The 19555-nt window shown below is 46.9% G+C and overlaps 2 protein-coding genes across 5 annotated transcripts in view; one reads left to right on the top strand and one right to left on the bottom strand.

The window, feature by feature from the left end:
• MAPKAPK3 (MAPK activated protein kinase 3) overlaps positions 1–3344 on the bottom strand; it is a 46643-nt gene extending 43299 nt beyond the window's left edge. The window contains exons 1-2 of one of the 3 annotated variants that reach the window (XM_071439932.1): positions 2953–3344; positions 1847–2214 (exon numbers count right to left, since the gene is read on the bottom strand). In XM_071439932.1, coding sequence (XP_071296033.1) covers positions 1847–2089 — 243 coding nt within the window. In that variant the 5' untranslated portion in view covers positions 2090–2214; positions 2953–3344. Of the gene's footprint in view, positions 1–1846; positions 2215–2609; positions 2907–2948 lie in introns of those variants that run through there. The other 2 variants (XM_071439929.1, XM_071439931.1) reach the window with 2 other exon arrangements.
• Positions 3345–10145: 6801 nt separating this feature from the next.
• On the top strand, positions 10146–19253 carry CISH (cytokine inducible SH2 containing protein). Of its 2 annotated transcripts, none has more exons than XM_071439934.1 (4): positions 10146–10518; positions 10778–11065; positions 15593–15816; positions 16286–19253. In XM_071439934.1, the coding sequence occupies exons 2-4, from the start codon at positions 11019–11021 to the stop codon at positions 16786–16788; spliced, it is 774 nt and encodes a 257-aa protein (XP_071296035.1). In that variant the 5' UTR covers positions 10146–10518; positions 10778–11018; the 3' UTR covers positions 16789–19253. The 2 variants fall into 2 exon arrangements, with proteins under 2 accessions (XP_071296035.1, XP_071296034.1); XM_071439933.1 differs by having other exon boundaries at positions 10146–10639.
• Positions 19254–19555: the final 302 nt, after the last annotated feature.

Genomic DNA, 19555 nt, shown 5'->3' with positions numbered 1-19555 from the left:
TGCTGCCATACTTCTGTCCTGTTCAGAAAAAAAGTGCACACATTGCACAGCTGGATGGGAAACAGGATGACAAACACATTTACAGGGTAAGGTCAGTGATCCATAGCTATTGCTGACCTGTAATGACTGGGGAAGTGGAACTTTGGTCCTTAATATATATTAAAAGTTCTGAAAAAATCAGCCAACTCAATCAGTGCTAAACACAAACAGGTATTAGAGACTCCACCAATAGGTTCCTCCAACCCATCAAGCAGAATACATTCTATCAGGGCACAGCAATTCCCATTCTCTTCTCCCTCTCCCCAACTCTGAGGGCTAAAATAAAAAAATAGTTTCCAGATGCTAATATACGTTTTCTACTTCATTCCAGAACTACAAAATTTGCTCTGGAACATACTTGTTGCTACTGGATTGCCTTCTGGAAAGGCAACTTCTGTTTTAAAATGCTTCCAGCCCTCATGACTGCAAACCCTTTGAAGTGTGAATGATCTCTAACCAGCAACAAAGCCACTGAACTCTTCAGAAACAGCAGATCAGCTTCAGCATTCACTATTATCCTTCATCACAGTATGCTAACTTTAGAGATTAATGTTGCTAGCACTGCAGAAGGACCTGATTCATGGATCATCTCAGAGATGCAAAGATGTGACACTCCCCATGGCAGGTGCAAAACCCCAGTACCTGCAGTCTGTTGTCAAAACCTCCAGTTTCCTATGATAAACTTCTGTCAGTGAGCTACGTGAAGCTAATACAAAAGAGTGTGACAAACTACATCAGAGTGTTGGAAACACGTGAATTAATCAGCAAATTATTGTATTATAAGCTTTTCTAGCTCCTCTATTAAATTATTTTTCCAGTACTCCAAGCTGCCAGGTATTTCCAGGCTTCTCTATCACAATGCAAAGGCTTTGGTGGGGACAGCAGCTTTGTTTGCTAGAGACCATCTCCAGGCCTTGGCAGAGCCTCCAGCTGACTCCTGGCAGATCCACTCTGCTCCCAGCACACATGGAGTGTGAATAGAGAAAGGAAGGATACCTGAGAGCTTCCTGGACCCACCAGATTAACACCAGCAAGGAATCTGTAACACCTCTAAGTATCTCTCATGACAATTACTTCAGCTGCTTTTAATCTTCTGGTACTGAACCATCCTGGTTTTCATTTAGGCTGCTTTTTTCCCAATAATGTGGTTTAAGAGCACCAAGGAAATTTTCAAGTTTAAAAGCTGCAGAACAAAAGGCAAGTAAGCTTCATGCTCTCCAATGAATGGCTATTGCTCCATTTATTTAAGTGGTACTTAGCACCATAAATATCTACTAAACTCACTTGCCATACTGGTGCTTTCCCAGGAAATATCCTTTGGTAAAGTGATCACAAAAATAAAGGAGGAAAATAAATGAACAACTAGAAATGCTCCTTAAGAAAAATCTTCATAGAGAGGAAAGACTGAAGATCAATGAACATTTAAGTATTTCACAGCTTAGGCCTATTCACTGCACAAGACCCAAAATAGTTTCCTTTGTGAGTATTGCATAATATGTTCATTCAAAATCTAACAAGTTTTCTCCAAGAACACACCAAGACACGGTTCTCTCCCCCGCTTTCTTGTCTTTTAAATATGAACACGAGAATTTCACAGCTGATAACATTATTCTGAAAACTACACAGAATATTCTGGAAACACTCAAGCTGGGACTCCAGTGTTGTGATAGCAAATGTTTCCACATATTCAGATTCTTCACGCATCACTCTTTGAGAAAGGTAAGCACAGAACAAGTAGCTTTTACAGGGAATGAACTTTGGCCTCCAAACCATAAATAAGGAAAAAAAAAAGACAAAACACACCTACCTTCAAAGCACATTTCTGGCCTGTCTGCTTGTTGAAACACTCCAGTACTTTGCCATTGATTCCTAACCCTAGCACACGTTTGGAGAGTTTGTAGTCGTCTGTAACTGCATGTTTTTTTATCTCTAGTTTGACATGGGCTGTTCCCCCAGGTAAGGATTTCACGCTGCTCTTGCTCTCCACACTGCTCTTGCTCTCCACGTGACTCTCTGCCTGGGATTCCTGTTCACCTTCACTTTGTTCCATATCAGGGAAGAGTCTGGGATGACAGAGATACCCCACAGGAATCTGTCGGGTATCTTCGGCAGAGCCCTTTCTCTTAAGCAATCAAACCCAGTGCTTCAAGCAGTCCATTTGCTCGCCATTTAGTCCTGAGTAGAAATGTAAACAAGTGTTAGTAATTGATATCAACTAACTATTGTCAGGGCTTTTCTCTTAACAAGATGACCAGGTGCCAGAGAGAATAGAAGTGAAGGGTCACCTCAGGAAAGCACACTTGAGCTTTACAGACCTGTCACCCCACTTCCAGTACACACAGCTCTCAGTCTGCAGGTATAAATCACCGCTTTTACTGCAACAAAAAGTAACTGAGTAACTGCTGGGTCTTGGAGTAACACCACAGCTAAGGTCTGTACAACAGAACAGAGCTTCGAGCTCACAAACCCTCATCAACCACTTGTTGCCTCAATGTTTTATATAGAAATCCTCACAATGCTCCCCTGCCTCATCCCGACACTCCCAAATTGCGCAAGAGAGCCACGAATACCTGGACTGAACCCCAGAGTGGCACTGCCTGGGCAGGCACCGAACCCTGGGACCCCATGCTAGGGGCAGGGACCACCAAACCTCCCAAGAACTGCAGTCCGTGGAGATGCCATGGCGCGGCTCCCAAAGCCGGGAGGGTCCCGCTGGGGACCTGAGGGGGATCCCCGGGGCGGGTGCCGGTGCCAGCAGCGCCGTTACCACCAGCAGAGGGGCCGCTCGCTCAGCCCCCCGCGCTGAGGCGGCGGCGGAGGGCGGGAAAGCCCTGAGGCGAAGCCGGGAGAGCGGGGGGTGGCGGCGGCGGGAGCCGGGCGGGGGCAGCTCCACGCCGGAGCTCCATTACCTGCCTGTGGCGGCGCGGCCCCAGTCGAGGCTTCCCGGAGCGGCTCGGGGAAGGCGGGCTCTGCCTGGGTCCGCCCCGCCGCCCCGGGCAGGTGCGCGCCGCCTTCCCGCCCCGAGCCGCGCCGGGCTGCCGGCGGCGGGACCGGCCCGAGCCTCGACAAGCGGCCCGGACTGGGCCGGGCCCGAGCGGGGAGCGGGAGCTGCCTCGTGTTCAGGTTCCACTGCTCGGGCTCGCCTGAACAACCCTGGCGGGGAACAACCCCCGCGGTGGTTTTAAGGTGATCTAGGGCGGTGATTTAACGCACGATATTAATTTATTGGGGTAAACGGCCCTGATAGAGGGGGGAAATGAGGCTGCAGCGGCGGCGGCTCCGGGCTGGTACCGCAGCGCGCCCGCGCGGTGGCACCGCCGGCCCTTCCCGCGATGGCTCCTCGGGGAGGGGGAGAATGGCCACGTTCGCTCCGAACCCTGTGTTAAACAGGCTGCTACAAGGAGACGCGATAGCAGGCAGTGATCCTTCAGGCGCTTGGCTATCGAAAGGGTGCTCTCACTTAATGCAGTCACTAAACGCGACCAAAGACGCGGTCAGTGTTTCTCGGCACTTTCGGATGCACAGTCAGGATACTAAAAGAGATGGTTCCCACAGCAACTGTCGCTCATCACTGGTGCACAGAGTGTGGTTCCAGGGATGTGAAATGCTGAGCTTTTTTCCCTACATGTGAAGATGAGTCATGCATCGAAATGGAGCTGTATTCGTATCACTGGAAGGAGCTTAAAGTTCACATGCTTTACAAGTTAAAAATACATTTGTCATTTTACGTAACATAATAGCATCTGGAGTTCTAGCAGATAGGAAAATAATTAAAAGGGCTAATGAGCCCTTTCCCCAAGGAATAAAAAGTAGTTCAAGTTAGCAGGATGCAGATCTGCAGTACATCACCATGTGATGTGATGCTACAGCTATTCTGCCTCAGGTTTCCCTTCCAGGCTTTCAGCACTTCAGCTGCTGGAGGGCCTGGCCCCCTGATTCAGTTCACTTATTCTGGGCTAATCAAATCCCTGAGGAAAACAGCTATTTCCAATCTTTTCAGGTTTAGCTGTCAGCCGTCTTAGTCTGCATCACCTCCCACTGCAGTAGTCTCAGAGAAATGTGTCTGTAACTGTGAGCTCCCAGGTTGCAAACCTTCAATAACATGATTCTGTGGTCACCCGCTTGCTCTGATTTTCCTTCCCATGCCTTCTCCCTGTCTCTGCTTTTCTGTTTGTCCTGGATGGTAACTTCCTTCTCTTTGCAACAGGTAACTATTAGTTCTCTTCTCTCCACTCAGTCACTGGGGGCCAGACCCTTCAGAAAACTCCTAAATCTCTCCACTCTCTTCTGCATTTTTTCTTTTGAAAACCATACTTGCTCACATCTACCTGTAGCTCCCATTCCTGGCCCTGCTTTGGATCTTTCCATGTAACTCTCACCCAAAACCCCACAGCTGCCCAAAGCAGGCAGGAGTTACACTGACTAGCACATTGAAGCTGGTAGAAGGCGATTTATAGCTCTATTCTAAGAAATATTAAATGTAAAAATTCCAAGCAGATGTCTACTGAAGGGGTTGCTATTTTCTATAGTGTGTCAGAAGTAAGGAATTTCATTAAGAAACTATGACTCTAACTATTACAAGAATGAGTTTCTAAAAAAATAAGCTGTGCATAGAAAGCAAGGAGGAAAGATGAAGGAATGAGACAGGATGTGTGAAATTAGTTGGTTCTACATGTTTCAGTTATGAGCCATCTCCTGATGAGAAGAGTTAAACTGGGACAATAAAAACCACATTTTTGAAGTCAGAGGATATCTCACTGGATGAAAAGCTTGTTTGGGTTCACCACCTGATGTTGCCTGGATATGCTCTTGGCAAAGCTCATCATTTTACCAGCAACCAGTAGTAAGTTTAAACAAGGCAAAACACCTAAAAACCCAATGTGAATCATGTTTAATAAGGCCTTACTTCAACCCTCTGCTAATTTCAACCACTATAAACTCCTAAAAAGCCTTTCTAGCATCAGTCCAAGTATCAGACAGCCTCACTCTATACAAGGATGACCCCAAAATAAAAAGCAGCTCCTGAAGCCTCTCTTGGTGCTCATGGCAGGTGGAGATCCATTAGCATCCTCTGGAGATGCTGATGGAGAATACACTGACAGGCCCACTGCAGCTCCTTGAGCCAGGGGATGTTTTTCACTCAAACAGATGTTTTTATTTATTTATTTATTGATGTTTGCTTTTTGAAGTTAAAAACCCCCCTAAAACAGTACTATTAACAGCTAAGAGCCCACTACAGCAAAAGTTCTTTCATCTTCACAAAAATCCTCCACACTGTAAATTAAACATTAATCCTACTTTTACCAGAAGTCCCCAACAGCAACAACATAGAGCAACTTAAATTTCAAAAGAGAATTTTGTGTAGCTCAGTTATGCTTGCTTTGTCCCAAAATAAAACACAGCTTATAGAAGCAAACAGCAAATATTAAGGTCCTCTTCTTTCAATAAGCTTAGGGGCAGCAACCCCTTTCCTCTAACCAGTGTCTTAACCTGGTGAAGCTTTTTATTTTAGCCAGCACACAGTCTGGATATGTTCTCCCTGATTTTATAATGTCTTCAATATCACAGATACCTGCTTTACAGACAGACAGCACCACTCTGTTTAAACAGAGAAGGTTAATTTTGGCTATTTCACTGGGTATTTTCACTGCCTCTTTATTAGGCTGTAGCAATTCAATAGCTGGGATCAAAGACATTTCAGACTTTCAAATGTCTCATTTCCTAATAAAAATGAAAGGAACTGAATTTGCTGTCATCTGGAGAGCTAGGAAAGCTGATGTCATCAAATGTTCTCTGAGGGGTGGCAGATCTTGAGGAGTGATACCTCAATGATACAGGGATCTCGGGTTCCTTATATACAAAAGTGATTTGCTTGGTGGTGCCCTTTGATAGCAACGTCTCATGGAAATAACTGTGATAAAGGAATTATCAGCTGAAAACTAATGACTTGTTTTTCTGAAACTTTGCTTTGTCTGAGTAACAGCTCTCTCTTTTTTTCTGCTGTTATGAGAAATCCACACTCACGGGATGCATTATACAGATGTCACCAAAGAGAAAATCCTCTGTACTGTCAGGTTGAAGTGAGGACATGGCTTTGTCTGGTTGGGCGGTTGCAACAACCTTATTAAATCCCCCAGGAAGTTCTTCAGAAACTGCATCTGTGATATTAAAAGAAAGAAAGGGCAGCTCTACAGAGTAACATTTTGATATGAAGGAGAACAAAAGCAACCTCTTGTAGGATCTTTAGTTTAGACTGTCATGTAGTGGTCTGAAACACAAATTATATGCATGTTTTTTCGCCTGTCTTTTGGCTCTGCTCTGGAGGTGTCTGTCTCAGACTTATCAAAAAGGCATGAAAAAAAAACCAAACTCAAAAAGCTCATCAGCAAACAGCCTGGCTCTTTTCTCTCCTGGCTGACACAAAAACCAGGTTTATAAAGCTCTTTCATAGGCAATAATCTTTACTGATGCTTTGTTGCTAGAACAACTTCTCTTTTAGTCTCAGCCCCCTTTGTCCTTGTGTCCATGGGATTATAGCATGGTTTCCAGGAGGAATTAAAATTCTGGATATGAAGCAGCTTCTAGTTAAGGAAACAGAAGTTTCAATAACACCACTCTCACCATCTGGAGAACCTGTCCTGATACCTGACTTTGTTCCTCAAGATTAATTCCTCCATGTTAGCACATAGCAGGTATTTTCCTATAGAAATACAGATGAAGATAGAAAAGCTGCTTTTTTATGCCTGGCTTCAGACACCCTATTACAGGTATCTTGTCTTGGTCGTTGAGAAGGTTTTGGGAGGCTCCATCTATATTCCTCCAAAGTTTATTGATGGGGGAGTCAGAGAGATGCCAGCTGGACATTTCCCTTTCAGCAGATATGAAAAAAAAGATATATTTTTTTTCACAAAAGAATCATAAATCAAAAGCCTAAAAAACCTTCTAATCTGTCTACAGGAGATGGTTCATTTTATGCTGCAGCGGAGCAGAAGAAATTAATCTCTTTCACTGAAACATCCTGCAACTAATGGGTATGACAGCATTACCTGGTAGTCCTGGGGTGGCCTTCCAGATCACTCAGGAATACAATTTTTGCAGCATTCGAATCAAGCAGCAAATCTCCTAATAGATGCCACACTGCCATCACCTTCTATGTCACCATGTGCCACAAGTCTCAGGACAACGAATATGCTGAGATCCTTCTAATAACCCAGGGTATTTTTCACAGCTTGAAATAAAAGCCATTCCTTTCTGCACATCCTACTTCTCATGGAGCCAGCTCAGATGTCCCTGTATCCACCGCACAGCTCACCCACACCCTGGAGACTCCTCCATTGTTACTCACCAGGTTGGGAAATCAAAACCACAACGTTAAGTGCACCACCTGTTGTTGATTACAGGAATTGTTGTGTCCTACTCGAATAACGAGCCCGAGCCCCTCTAAAGAAGGAACAGCTGTTTGGTATTGGTAACGTTGGGTCACTCAGTGGGGTTTGTTACACTACAGCTCAGGGTAAGGGCCAGGCAGTAACCAAAGGGGTGACTTTCAGTCTTTCAAGCTACTGGTGAAGGTAAACCAAGTCCCCAGGCACAAAGATCTCTCTCAAGAGTTACGATTCTGGATGTCACTTTTCATTTTCACCAACTCTACAAGATCACAGGAATGTCCAAATGCCCAGAAGTCGTGTAACAGCCGCAGTGGGAAGGGGCTCTGGCCACCGGTTTTCCCGAGCACACATTTAGCAGCAGATGGTGCTGTTGTGTCAGTGAACTTTCCTGAGGGACTTACTGCCTCGCTGTTTCTGAATTTTCTTCCCTGGCTTATTGCGAGCTTTGAGCTTTCTTTGACACCTTTCATAACTAAAGCCTAGCATTCAATTATATGACTCAACAAGATTTCTCGCTACTTCCTCTGTAATGTCCTTATTTTTCAAGACAGTACTCTGGAAAGCCATTTATATAAATATAAACTGGGTTTAAACAACTAATTTGTGTGAACGGCAGCACTTTATATTGACTGTGCAGGGCCTGGGACACTGGCACATCGGGCACACTGTGCTGTTCCCCTCTCGGGGCATTGCCCTCTGCCCGAGGAGTGCCAATGAGCACAACGTTCACGTCGGGTGATGAAGCACTGCTGAGTGCTCCTGAGTTCAAACCGATCACAGATTTCTTAGATAAAACAGCCCAGGCATTGGCCTGAATATTTTTTTGAGGTGGTCCCCTAAAGAAGTTTTCAATACAAATTCAAGCTCCTTTCATTGATGCGCACACCCATCAGCTACTTGGAGACAATGCTCGTCTCTCCGGGTCCAGCAGGACCATGAGCAGAGCGGCTCGGGTCCGGTGACTGCGGCTGGAAAACCAGTGCGGGAGAGCGGGACGGCTACTGGGAGCACTGGGCAGCGCAGCCCCCGCTTCTGCGGGGATGTTCCTCTGCACAGCACTGAGCGTGCCTTCCCTGCGCCCGAGAGCCAAATGGCCGCTCAGCCCCCAGCACAGAGCCTGCACTAAAAGCCTCCTCCAGGCGAGGATCGCTAGATGGAGCCCAATTCTAAGTGAAAAAAACATGCAGACATCTCCTCAATGCCGGAGCCGGGCTGCAGCGCTCCTGCCGCCACACCAGGCTGGCATCTCAGCGTCCCCCCCGAGGCTGACGACGAATTAAATACCTTCTGATGTGCAGGTTCACTGTGGTTTGCCGGAGATGAGAGCTACTCCCACCTCTGTAGTCTAGATCTGTTGAAATCCATCGTGCTGCTGCACCACTGACAGAAGGTTTAAACAAGCTCGGATTTAGATGTTGAAGGGGCACAGGCACGCAGGTGTCCTCTGCAAGCCTGAGCCAGGGCTACGAAGGGCCCTCCGAATGATCGTCTGGATGTTGTGCTTGCTGTGCTCAGGAGAGGTGAGGACTGAAATTCCTCTGCCAGGCCCCCGCTTACCCTGCAAATTTACACACATTCAGAGGAAGCGTGAGCTGAAGTCTGTCAGGCTCAGAAGCAAACTGGTCAAGGAGTGCCTGCAGGCTGACATTCCCACTGCTTTGAGATGGCCCTTAGAGTACTTAGACAGATGGACAGATAAGATACTTAGATAGCCCTCAGCACCTCTCTCTTCGCATAGCTGGGTATTATTAGCAGCACTCATTACTGCACTGCCCCTGGTTCAGGACAGAAAACGGATGGAAATGTGCAGGAAGCTGAGGAGCTGCCAAATGAAACTGTAGGGAGTGAAAGCCTGAGTCAGGAGCCGAACACAGCCTGCCTCCTCTCAGGCTCATTCCCAGGAAGGAAACCACCCTTCTAATCTCACCCTTATCAGCATCCTACCTTCCCCTCTGCTCTCGGCCCCATCCACTTCTGAATGTTCTAAATGGCACAATAATTACTAATCTTTTAAAGTATTCGACCTACTCCAATGGAGGTGGCAGACAGACCACTCTCATTTTGTCTTATCTCTAATAAGAGAAGAGGTTGAAACTCGTGGCAGGAAAAGACAAAGACAATCAAGCTTTTGTTACAAAGTGTTCAAAAATAAAAGGTTAAATAACCCTAAAAGAAACCGAAATATTTCCTTGTGGGTTGCCGGATTTTAACTCGAAAGTGTTCTATAAATGCAGGACAAAACGGTGGTGGTGTAGCCTTTTCCAGGAGACTTTGCTGAGCTGATACCTGATTCACAGGAGACTCCCAGGTGACCAAGATAACCTTTATAAAACAACCTATGCAGCGTGACAACCACACAATGGCTGCCCAGAGTAGCAGACCCTGCAGCACAGCCTCCTCTCACTCCCCAGGTTTCACTGGAAATTGCCCCAGTCAGTCCCTGTTTACCCCTCCAGCCCCACAGCCTTGCCCTGCACCGGTGCTCAAGCGAGCCGGAGAGGCGCCACCAGCTCGGGGAGGATGCCGAACCGCCGGGGAGAGGAGGCACGAAACACCGCACAACACCAAATGCTTAAAAACAAGTGGAAGGAAAACCACCCACAGCTGCGGGAAAATCAAAGGGAGCCGTGCTCTAAGGCCGGGCAGGAGGCGGTGGGCGCTGCCCGCCCCGCCCCGGGCGGGCCCCGCGCATGCGGCGGCGGCGCCCATTGGCAGCGCCCGGCGCGCCGGCCCCGCGTTCCTGGAAAGTTCTTGGAAATGGATCAAAGGCGTTTCTGCGAACACGCGCGGCGGCGGCTCCGCACGGCTCCCCTCCCCTCCCCTCCCTCCCTTCCCCCAGCCCTGCCTGCCCACCCACCCCACCGCCGGGAGGGCTCCGCTCCGCTCCCCTCCTCTCCCCTCCCCTCCCTCCCCCGGCCATGGCAGCATGGACGCAGCCCTGCTGGACACAGCTATTTATACCTTCGCTTTTTTTTTTCCCCTCCTCCCCTCGTGGCTGATATAGGAAGAGTGATGCGAACACAATACGATTCCAGGAATTCCTCACTTCCTGGAACAGATTAAAAGGGACACACAAAAGATTACTAAGGAGGTTTGCCTTTTTTTTTTTTCTCCCCCCCTCCTTCCACGGAGCTTCATTTCTCTGGAGCCAGCGCTGAGACAGGTCGCTGCTCCGGCTCTTCCCGCAGCACTCGGGGAGATCTTATTTATTGGTACCTATTTATTATTATTTCAGAGTGCTCTGAAGGAAGATCAGTAGATCAGTTCCTCTTTAAATATATGTAATTTCCTTTTTCTCTGGTTATTTTTTTAAACTTTTTTTTTTTTTGCTGCTGTTTTCTGAAAAGCAGAACAAGAATACATTATTTTTTTCTGAAGCACTGAGAGCGCACGCATTTTCTTGGCCAAAGTTGCTGAAGTCTGTCGGACAGCTCGTCTGCTGCTGCGTCTGAAACAACCTGCAAAAGGGGTTTGCTGAGACTCGCCAGCCTTCTCTCACCGTGAACCCCAACTAGAGGCTGAACTCGCTGCTTCGGGAAAGCAAAGAAGGCAAGAGGAGAAGAAATAATTTCCCACCTTCTTGAAGACTTAATGCTTTTCCCTTGGTCCGGGAGTGACATGATCCTCTGTGTTCAGGGGTAAGATACTTTGCAGCCTTCTGTGAAAAGCTGTGCTTTGATTTTGGTAATTGTAATTAGGAAGGTTCTCTGTGACAGTTTTTCAGCTCCCGTGTGTTGCCATGTGTGACTGTAATGGAATGGGAATGACTTTGGCCGGCCGAGTGCTGAGTTCATGTGTCTGTCCTGTGTGCCTGTGTTTTAGATTCCAAGGCCAAAATCATGGAACCATAAGGTATTCCTGATTTCCGTGCTTTCTACTGCTGAAAAACGGAATACAGGGTATTCAAAGTCTTTGGGAGAGTAAGAATTACTTGGAGTGCGTTGTTCAGTGTGGTGGACGCAGCAGCAGTGCTGACACCAACCCAACACCATAGGTGCTCTCTAAAGCCGTTTTGGAATCAAGCTGCTTACAGGGAAAGACTTCCCTGGAGTTTAGGTGCTTTGGTCTATTTCTAAGGAGGTATTTATGCTAAATTAATGCTATTTTTGTGTAAGTTTAAGTGTATGTACATAAACCCAGCTTTCTGTAGAGTGAGAGCCACAGGGGGCACACAGATAGTTCCACATCTGCCTTCAGGAGAACAAGTGAGATCCAGATGCCTTCTCTGGTACCAGTACTGATATGTCGGCACTTCAGTGTCCCTGTGACCAGCTTTGATTATCAGCTGAGGAATACCTGGTGTGCAGGAATCACCTGGTACTTTTACACATGCTGCATACTTGGAAATTGTGAGCATTTGTTTCAGTCTGAGTCATCATGTCAGATTTTCCTATCACTCCAGTGTATGGTGGATTTTCCTCAGAGTAAAATCTTCCTTGTCTGCCTGCGATGACCGAAGCATGGGGATTTTCTTGTCATTTCCCCTCCAAAATCTGTCCCACAGACAAGCAGAGCTCGTGTTTACCACTACTTTCCTACTATGTAAGCGGTTTGTTTTCATTCTTATTTTCAGTCTGCAGCTGCAGTTCCTATAGCCATGGCAAAGGGAATTCAGTTTTCAGCTTGGCCTTTGGGAAACCCTTATCTGAAGCTTTTCTCCAGGGTCAGCATACCAGAGCTACTGCTTTTCTTTCTTACCCACCAAGAACTTATTATGGAGCCAGATGTGTAGATGTTTTCATTTTAATGTTTATTTTGAAGGCCATTTATTGCTCCATTTTCATTATCCTGTAGGATTTCGTTTATCCTGAACTCAATACTCTCCATCCTATTCAGACCAAGCTCCCAATGGAGTGTTGGGATTCAGCTGATGGAAGGGAGAGCAGCTCCACACTTTTTCTTGTAGTGCTTATACTGTGTTATGAAGTTTAGCTTATCAGCACAGTAACTACAAAGCCAACATTAAATGGTATCAGACATATCTAATTCTCCTGAATTTTCTTGCTGTTCCAAGGCTTTCTGAAACACTGGCTGCCAAAGCACAGGGAAGTTCATTTGCTGTTTCTCTGGAGAGTGCACCCAGACTCTGATCTAGACATGCCAAATTTCATATGGTTGTTTGCTTCCTCTTCACAGCTGTTCTATGAACACTTTGCTCTATCAGTCCTAATTCTCCACGTCTTTCCTCTGCTTTCTCTCTTACAAGCACTATTTGCAAATCCCTTCTTTGCCCCACCAAAGGGCTGACTTTTTCATGTCAGCAAACCTTTTTCAACCTGTCCTTATCCCAGCAAGCTCTTCTTTAACCCTTTTGCAAATGTTCTTGCGTTAAAAGCTGTAGTCTGCTGTTACTTGCTGATCCTCTGCTCTCCCATTCCTGTGCTTGGAGCTGCTCTGTTTGTTCCCAGCAGCAGCTCTCCTTTCTTCAGCCTATGTACAAAGTTCTTTAGGACACCAGCACCTCCCAGTCTGTCGAAATTTCTAATCCTTCTCCTCTCTTCCAGCATGTTCCTTTGAGCCTACAGCCACACTGGGAGGTTTTGTAGGGGCATAAGGCCAGGGTATAGAAGGAAAATAGGAAATGTGTGAGCCCAGCCTTTCTCTGGCTGCGGTGGAAGGATCCCCACAGTGCCTGCACGGGGTCCGGGCTCCCCCAGCCTCTGGTGGCACAAAGTGTAAGGCATCGGGAAAACTCATCTCAAGCACATGGGCTCTGTAAAAGAAATCAACTGACAAATTCACACAGCTGATGTGGTTTTTGGAGGACCAAACTGTGAACTGGTACAGCCCTTGAAAGTAACAACTTTCCTCCTGATTCATGGCAGATATTTCCTTGTGTAGCTTCCCTGCAATTCCTGATTTCCTCTCTGAAGTTGGTATATAAAAAGAAAAAAAGTTCCATGCTATGAAAAGTTTTCTTTATATTCCAAACCTTTCTGGAAGGGTAGGCCAGAAAAATTTTCCAGGAGAAAATAAGTTCAGAGAGATCTGGCACCTGGACTGCAGTATTTGAATTCTGGTGAGTGAATAGTGCAGGACTGATTTTCCTTAGTATCAGTCATGGTCATTTTCAGCTTAGGGAACAGTTGGTGTGAGAGACACTGCTGTGCCAGCAGGCCCAGGACACGCTCCTTGCACAGCACAATTGGTAATTAGGATCAGCACAGGCAAGGATCCGAATCACAGAACATTCTGAGTTGAAAGGGACTCACAAGGATGATTGAGTCCAACTCTGAATGACCCATATGGGGATCAAGTCCATGACCTTGGTGTTATTTGCACTATGCTCCAAGCAGCTGATCTGGCTTACGGTCCTCCTTGTGCAAAAAGGGAGTAATGCAGAATTGGGACTCTCCCCAAGGAGACAGGTAGCTAGGCATTTGTAAAGACTATGACATTAAGAGGGAGACATCCAAATATCTTGAAAAATGGAGCCCTCAGCACCTATAAATGTATCTCCAGGAGGATTTAAAAGAGAACTCAGAGCTTTTCCAACAATGATCTCCAGGTATAAAAATATATCCAGATGTACAAAAGCCCCTGAAAATGCAGGTCCTGCGACCAAATGTCCCTGGTGAGGACAAGATCCAGCAATCACTTTTATTCAGCCTGGCTTCTTACCCATTAATAGAAATTAAGAAACATAGATACCATGAAAACCAAGCAGGTATCCTTCTTGTGAAATGTGATTTCACACATGGAAAAAAAAAGAATGTTCCTTCCTAAACACCAACAGAATATCAGGGGGTTTGCTATGTATTGCAAGGGCAAGATTATCTCTCTGTAGATTTAAATTTACCTTATTCCAAACCTCCATGGTTTGTTTAGAAATGCAGAGATGTGGAACTGATCATGGCTCTCACTTACAAGGTGTGAAAGTGCTTTCAGGTCCTCTCTAATCTACTTTCCTCTCACATCTCTTCTTCTTGTTCTCTGTCCCATACTTGAGTCTCCGCAGTTTGAGGTGGTGGAGTGCAGCTATGATCAGGTGCAGATCAGTTTATAGCACATTTATTTATGTACCTGAAGTGTCCCTGTTCACACAGAGCACAGGGAAGGAGGATGATCTGAAGGGAAGCACTTGGGACTTGAGAGTCTCCTGCTTCTCCTCAACGGTGTGGGGAGGTGGCTCTACCCTGTGCCATCACTGTCAGCTCCAGTGGTGCTGTGGCAGTGACACACTGAGGATTGAGTATATTTCTCTCAAGCATCTTCTCTTTAAAGTGTCTGAGAGACAAATGTGTTGGGGATGGTGGGGGGATGTAACACAGGGCATGCAGCAGGACAGGGGACACAGGCAAAGAGCTTACCACACACTGGGACAGAAACTAATTTTTGCTCATTAGCTTGCCTGGGAATGAAGACTTTCCTGGCCTTTGACATCCATCCTCCCTAGAGCTCTGCTTTTCTTTAGGAATCCCTGTGCTGCTGAGGAGGAGCACCCATGCCCCATGAGAGCTCCAGGCTCTGTGAAAATGCATTTAGATGCTGAATAGCTTCACCACTTAGGCCACAGGGGAATATGTGTTCTAGCAGTCTGGCCATGGCAGAGCCTCCTCGTGCAGTCCTGCAGGGATTACAGCCACACTGACTCCTCCATCAAGCTGCTGAACACTGGAGTGGGTGTAGTGCACAGCCTTGGCTAAAACAAGAATTCCCACTGTTCTCTTTGTGATCAGCTCACTCTGAGTTCTGACAGATTAATTTAGGATCAGGTCATCCTTGAGCAGAAAGTGGGTAGGACACAATCCAAGCTATTCCCAATTCTGCTTCTAATTATATTGCAGTAAATGACAATCCCACTGGCAGAAACAGAAATGCTCCAGCATCTCAGTCATGTAACTGAAGCTGTAATGCTGTCATAAACCTTACTGCCCCTGAAACTACATATTAAAAGGCAACATCTAAAAATTTCAGAATCAAACTCATTGTAAATTGCAGGACTGACCACCTTCCATAAGACCAAAGAGGCAAACTCACTGTCCCTGTTTCAAAGGGCTCATCTTTAGCTGTGTTCCTTCCTCCTCCCTTGCCTCTCTCAGAAACAATGGTACTGAGGATCTGTTTGTAAAACATAACACGTTGTATAATGTAGCATGCACTCAACAGACCCTGCAACTGATCTCAAAGCAAGGAGAAATAGCACAGTGTGCCTTTCATTTCAGACCTCATCCTTTGCTGGCAGAGGAAAAGATCAGGAGAGTGTCACTCAGGGGCATTGAGGAATTGTCAGAGCCCATCATGCAGCCTCTCCCAGTTATGGCCTTCCAGGAGGAGTCTGCGCCTGCCCCTGCAGCTCCAGTTCCAGACAGCAACCCACCTCAGGCACGGGACCCTGAAGAAGACCTTCTCTGCATTGCAAAAACCTTCTCCTACCTGCGAGAATCTGGTAAGGCTCAATTGCAAAGTCACAGGGTCAGAAGGGTGCAGGGACCCAACTCCACAATCTGAGCACCAGGAAGAATCTCCTGATCTCACTTCAGACAGGAGCCTGGTTCCTGTGTGGATGGCTGGCTCTTGTGCACACAGCAAATGTATCTGCAGTCTCTATACATCATGAACTAATTTATTGCTTTATCTTTTGTAACTGAATTGGGAGAAGGAATTGCAAAAAGCAAATTGCTTTTTCTCTGTAAACTGCAGCTGCTCATCCTAAGCCTCATCCTAAGCCCCAGCACAGCAATGGCAAGCATAGGCAGGTCACCTTTAGAACTTGGTCTTAATTAATGAAGGTGTTGCCAACTCTGGCTCTGCTTCCCAGGCCCTTAACATGGTTGTCTTCAAGGCTTCCCCAAATATAGTGCCAGTCCTAGGATATGCTCTTTCCGTAACACATTCTTTCTCGGATGTTCTTCCAGGCTGGTACTGGGGTTCCATCACCGCCAGCGAGGCCAAGCAGCATCTGCAGAAGATGCCTGAGGGCACGTTCCTGGTGCGGGACAGCACCCACCCCAGCTACCTGTTCACGCTGTCCGTCAAGACCAACCGCGGGCCCACCAACGTGCGCATCGAGTACACCGACGGCAAGTTCCGCCTGGACTCCAACTACCTGAGCAAACCTCGCATCCTGGCCTTCCCTGACGTGGTCAGTCTCATCCAGCACTACGTCTTGTCCTGCACAACGGAAAGCAAGACCGAGGCTCCCTACCCGCCTCCGTCTCCTCTACCTCCCCTGCAGAAAGAGCTGGCAGCAGCCGCCGTACACCTGAAGCTGCTGCGGCCGCTGGGCCGCAAGGACAGCATGGCCAGCCTGCAGCACCTGTGCCGGCTGCGCATCAACAAGTGCACGGCCGACGTGGAGCGGCTGCCCCTGCCCCGGAGGATGGGGGAATACCTGAAGCAATATCCCTTCCAGCTCTGAAGTGTGGCCCTTCTGTCTCAGGCAGGAACAAGAGACACGACCACCAGAACTTTGTGGCTCCATCCCACTCAAGGCGGGCACAGCGAAGACCTGATTATCAGCAGAGACTGCATCCATCTTTCCTCTCCCCTTCTCTTCACATCCATTCCAGCCCCAGGGAGGAGTGGGTTGTTTCAGTGAGCATGGGGCACCAGCTGAGCTCTGACCCTTGGGCCGTGCCAGCAGTGCTGGGAGAAGCTCTGTGGGCACGGCCACACTACTTGAATGTCAGAGTTGCTGTGACACCGGACATGTTAACATTGTTATTTTTGCTATTTATTTCCATGGCAGTTTCTCTCCTCATGGTATTTTTAAAGCACCTTTTACTTTATTTTTTTGTTTGTTTCTTTTGTGGAATTAGAGATAGCTTAAAGGCTCCCAGCCAACTGGCAGCTGAAACTCTTAGGGAATTTGGATTTGGATTCACATCCAAACAGCTTCTGTTTGAGCCTGTCCCTGTGACAGGTTACAGGAGTCCACATCCAAGCTCTCCTAGGCTTCTGGGGTATATGTGATGCAGATGACTGTATCCAGACCCACCTCTACAGAGGTGAAGACTATTTGTTTTTTCTTCCTTAGCTACAGAGGGTATCACAACCTCAGAGCACAGTGGGAACTCCCAGAGATATGTGCTGCATCACACGTGGACAGGAGACTTCTTTGAGGAAGCTCTTCTTCCTTGAGAGCTCTACACAGAGATCTGGATAGTGAGGTTGGGCCAGGGAGCACTCATCCCATTTTTTTCCATCTTCTCCATCTCCAAAGGAAGTTTGTGACAAAACATTTCAAAACAAGTAATTAGAAACCAAATTTTATCATACGCAGGCAGAAGGATTTCATTTCAGAGCACCCTGTGTCTGGCTTGTGTTTTTCAAGTGCTGTTCCCTGCCCTTGCCTGAGGCACAGGGCAAGAGCAGGGGCTCAGAGACAGCTCTGCTGGGCTGCACCAGTGACACGCACAGCTTCAGGATATTTATTTATTTATTTCTGGGGTAACACTTAGAGGCCCCTCAGCCCATAGAGCTGTCCCTGCTCCCACGATGCCACACTGCTGCATGCTCTGCTCCTGCCAGCATTAGTCACTGGCCACACAGCTTCTGCCAGCTCCAGGCTGGAGCACACACTGGAAACCACAATCCAACCTTTCTGTTTGCAAAGGTCCACACCTCTCCTCCCCCCTGCTCTGACTTGCATGTTTGTTATCCACAGTTAGGCTTTTGGCTCTGGTTTCCTTCTCACACCCCATCCCTTTCACCCCCTGAGATGAGGCACAATGGCTCTTCCCCTGCTCTTTTACACACAGGAGGGACAGACAGCAGATGGGATCTGCCCCAATCCAACACACACAAGTTGCCCCTTTCTGTTCATTTGCTGAATATCATCATCTTCACACCTTGCCATCGAGTTAAAGTAGAGGAGGGATCAGACAGAAATGACCATGTGGCTTATTTTGCCCCTAAGACCCCCTGACTTGTTCTAGCATGAATGAACATGAAGGATTCCTTGTTTATCCCTCCCTGGGACTCTAAGGCTGTAAATCAGAATGGACAAACCCCCAGCTATAGCTGAGTGTTAGAAGAGAAAATGGAAAAAGATGGGATGGTGACTCAGGAGACAAGCTCAAAAAATGGGTGAGTTTCTTCCACCCTATCTTAAAGCTGCCAAAAGGGACAAGATGGCCTGATGTGCTTAGTCGGTGTCCTTTTTTTTCCTTTCCACATTTATACAAGTTTGTGCTGTTGCAAGCTTTGTTTTTGATACTCTGATGATTGACAGTGTGCATGTGTGATGTCAGGTTTGCTTTTTGGTATATCCTTCCCCCTTCCCCTCTATGGCAGCAACCATAGAAAGGTACTGAATGAGAATGAAAATTTAGAAGGCAAAAAGGAAAACCTTTTAAAAAATAATATAAATGATAAACCACTGAAAAGGCTTCCTTTTATCCAAACACCTCTATCTGCCTGAGGACACTGGGAACAAGGAAAGCACGGCTCTCTGAGGAGCAGCAGTGATCTCAGGGAGCCCACACAGCTCAGCCACAGGCCTGCTAACTACAGCTTGGGAAAAATCAGTTGGAGAAGTGTACAGCAGGAAAGGGCAGGTTGTTCAGCTCTCTGAAACTTGCCTCCTACTTGATCTGTTCTGTGTTGGGGGTGATGGGGAGGTCAAGCTGTGGGTTTGACTCACTGCCCCAAGAGAGCCCCGGAGCTCCTGGCTGACCCCAGACTGAAGGCTGTGAGCTCCCACGGGCAGGGACCAGCTCTGTTCTGTGTTTGTTCTGCATTTAGCACAGTAGGGATCTCTAGGTGCTACTGCAATACAACAAATAAACAATACAGTTACTCCAAAAAGTCAGTTTCTTCTATCTTGAGACAGTTTGTTAAAAATTATTTGACTCTGGATTTAAAATAAACATTTTAAATATACTTTAAAGCCACTCAAAGTCTTTGGTAAAATCCAAATGGATGAATTCATTTTGTGTTTAGACACATCCTCCCCAAGAACACAGGGCAAACTCTTGACCATTTTTTTCAAACAAGACAAAAAGGCTTTCAACATAAAGAAGGCTCTTCAGATACTGAGAGAATAAACACCAAAATCCTCAGTGTGGGCCTGGTTCCTACTGCACACAGATAAGCAGCAGCAGATCCCAAGTCCCATGTTTATAAGAACTGATGGAACATATTTTAATGATGTGGAAGAACACAGGAATGATTCTTGTATTGTT

Source organism: Agelaius tricolor, unplaced genomic scaffold, assembly GCF_023055355.1.
Source record: "Agelaius tricolor isolate 1412-34295 unplaced genomic scaffold, bAgeTri1.0.p SCAF_14, whole genome shotgun sequence".
Taxonomy (NCBI): Eukaryota; Metazoa; Chordata; class Aves; order Passeriformes; family Icteridae; genus Agelaius; species Agelaius tricolor.
The sequence above is the reverse complement of the archived record's forward strand: the minus strand, read 5'-3'. Positions and strand labels throughout refer to the sequence as shown.

Coding starts and splice junctions, on each gene's coding strand:
- CISH (XM_071439934.1), top strand. CDS start 11,019: ATGCTTTTCCCTTGGTCCGGGAGTGACATGATCCTCTGTGTTCAGGG. Junction 11,066..15,592: donor ATGATCCTCTGTGTTCAGGG/GTAAGATACTTT, acceptor CTTTCATTTCAG/ACCTCATCCTTTGCTGGCAG. Junction 15,817..16,285: donor CTCCTACCTGCGAGAATCTG/GTAAGGCTCAAT, acceptor ATGTTCTTCCAG/GCTGGTACTGGGGTTCCATC.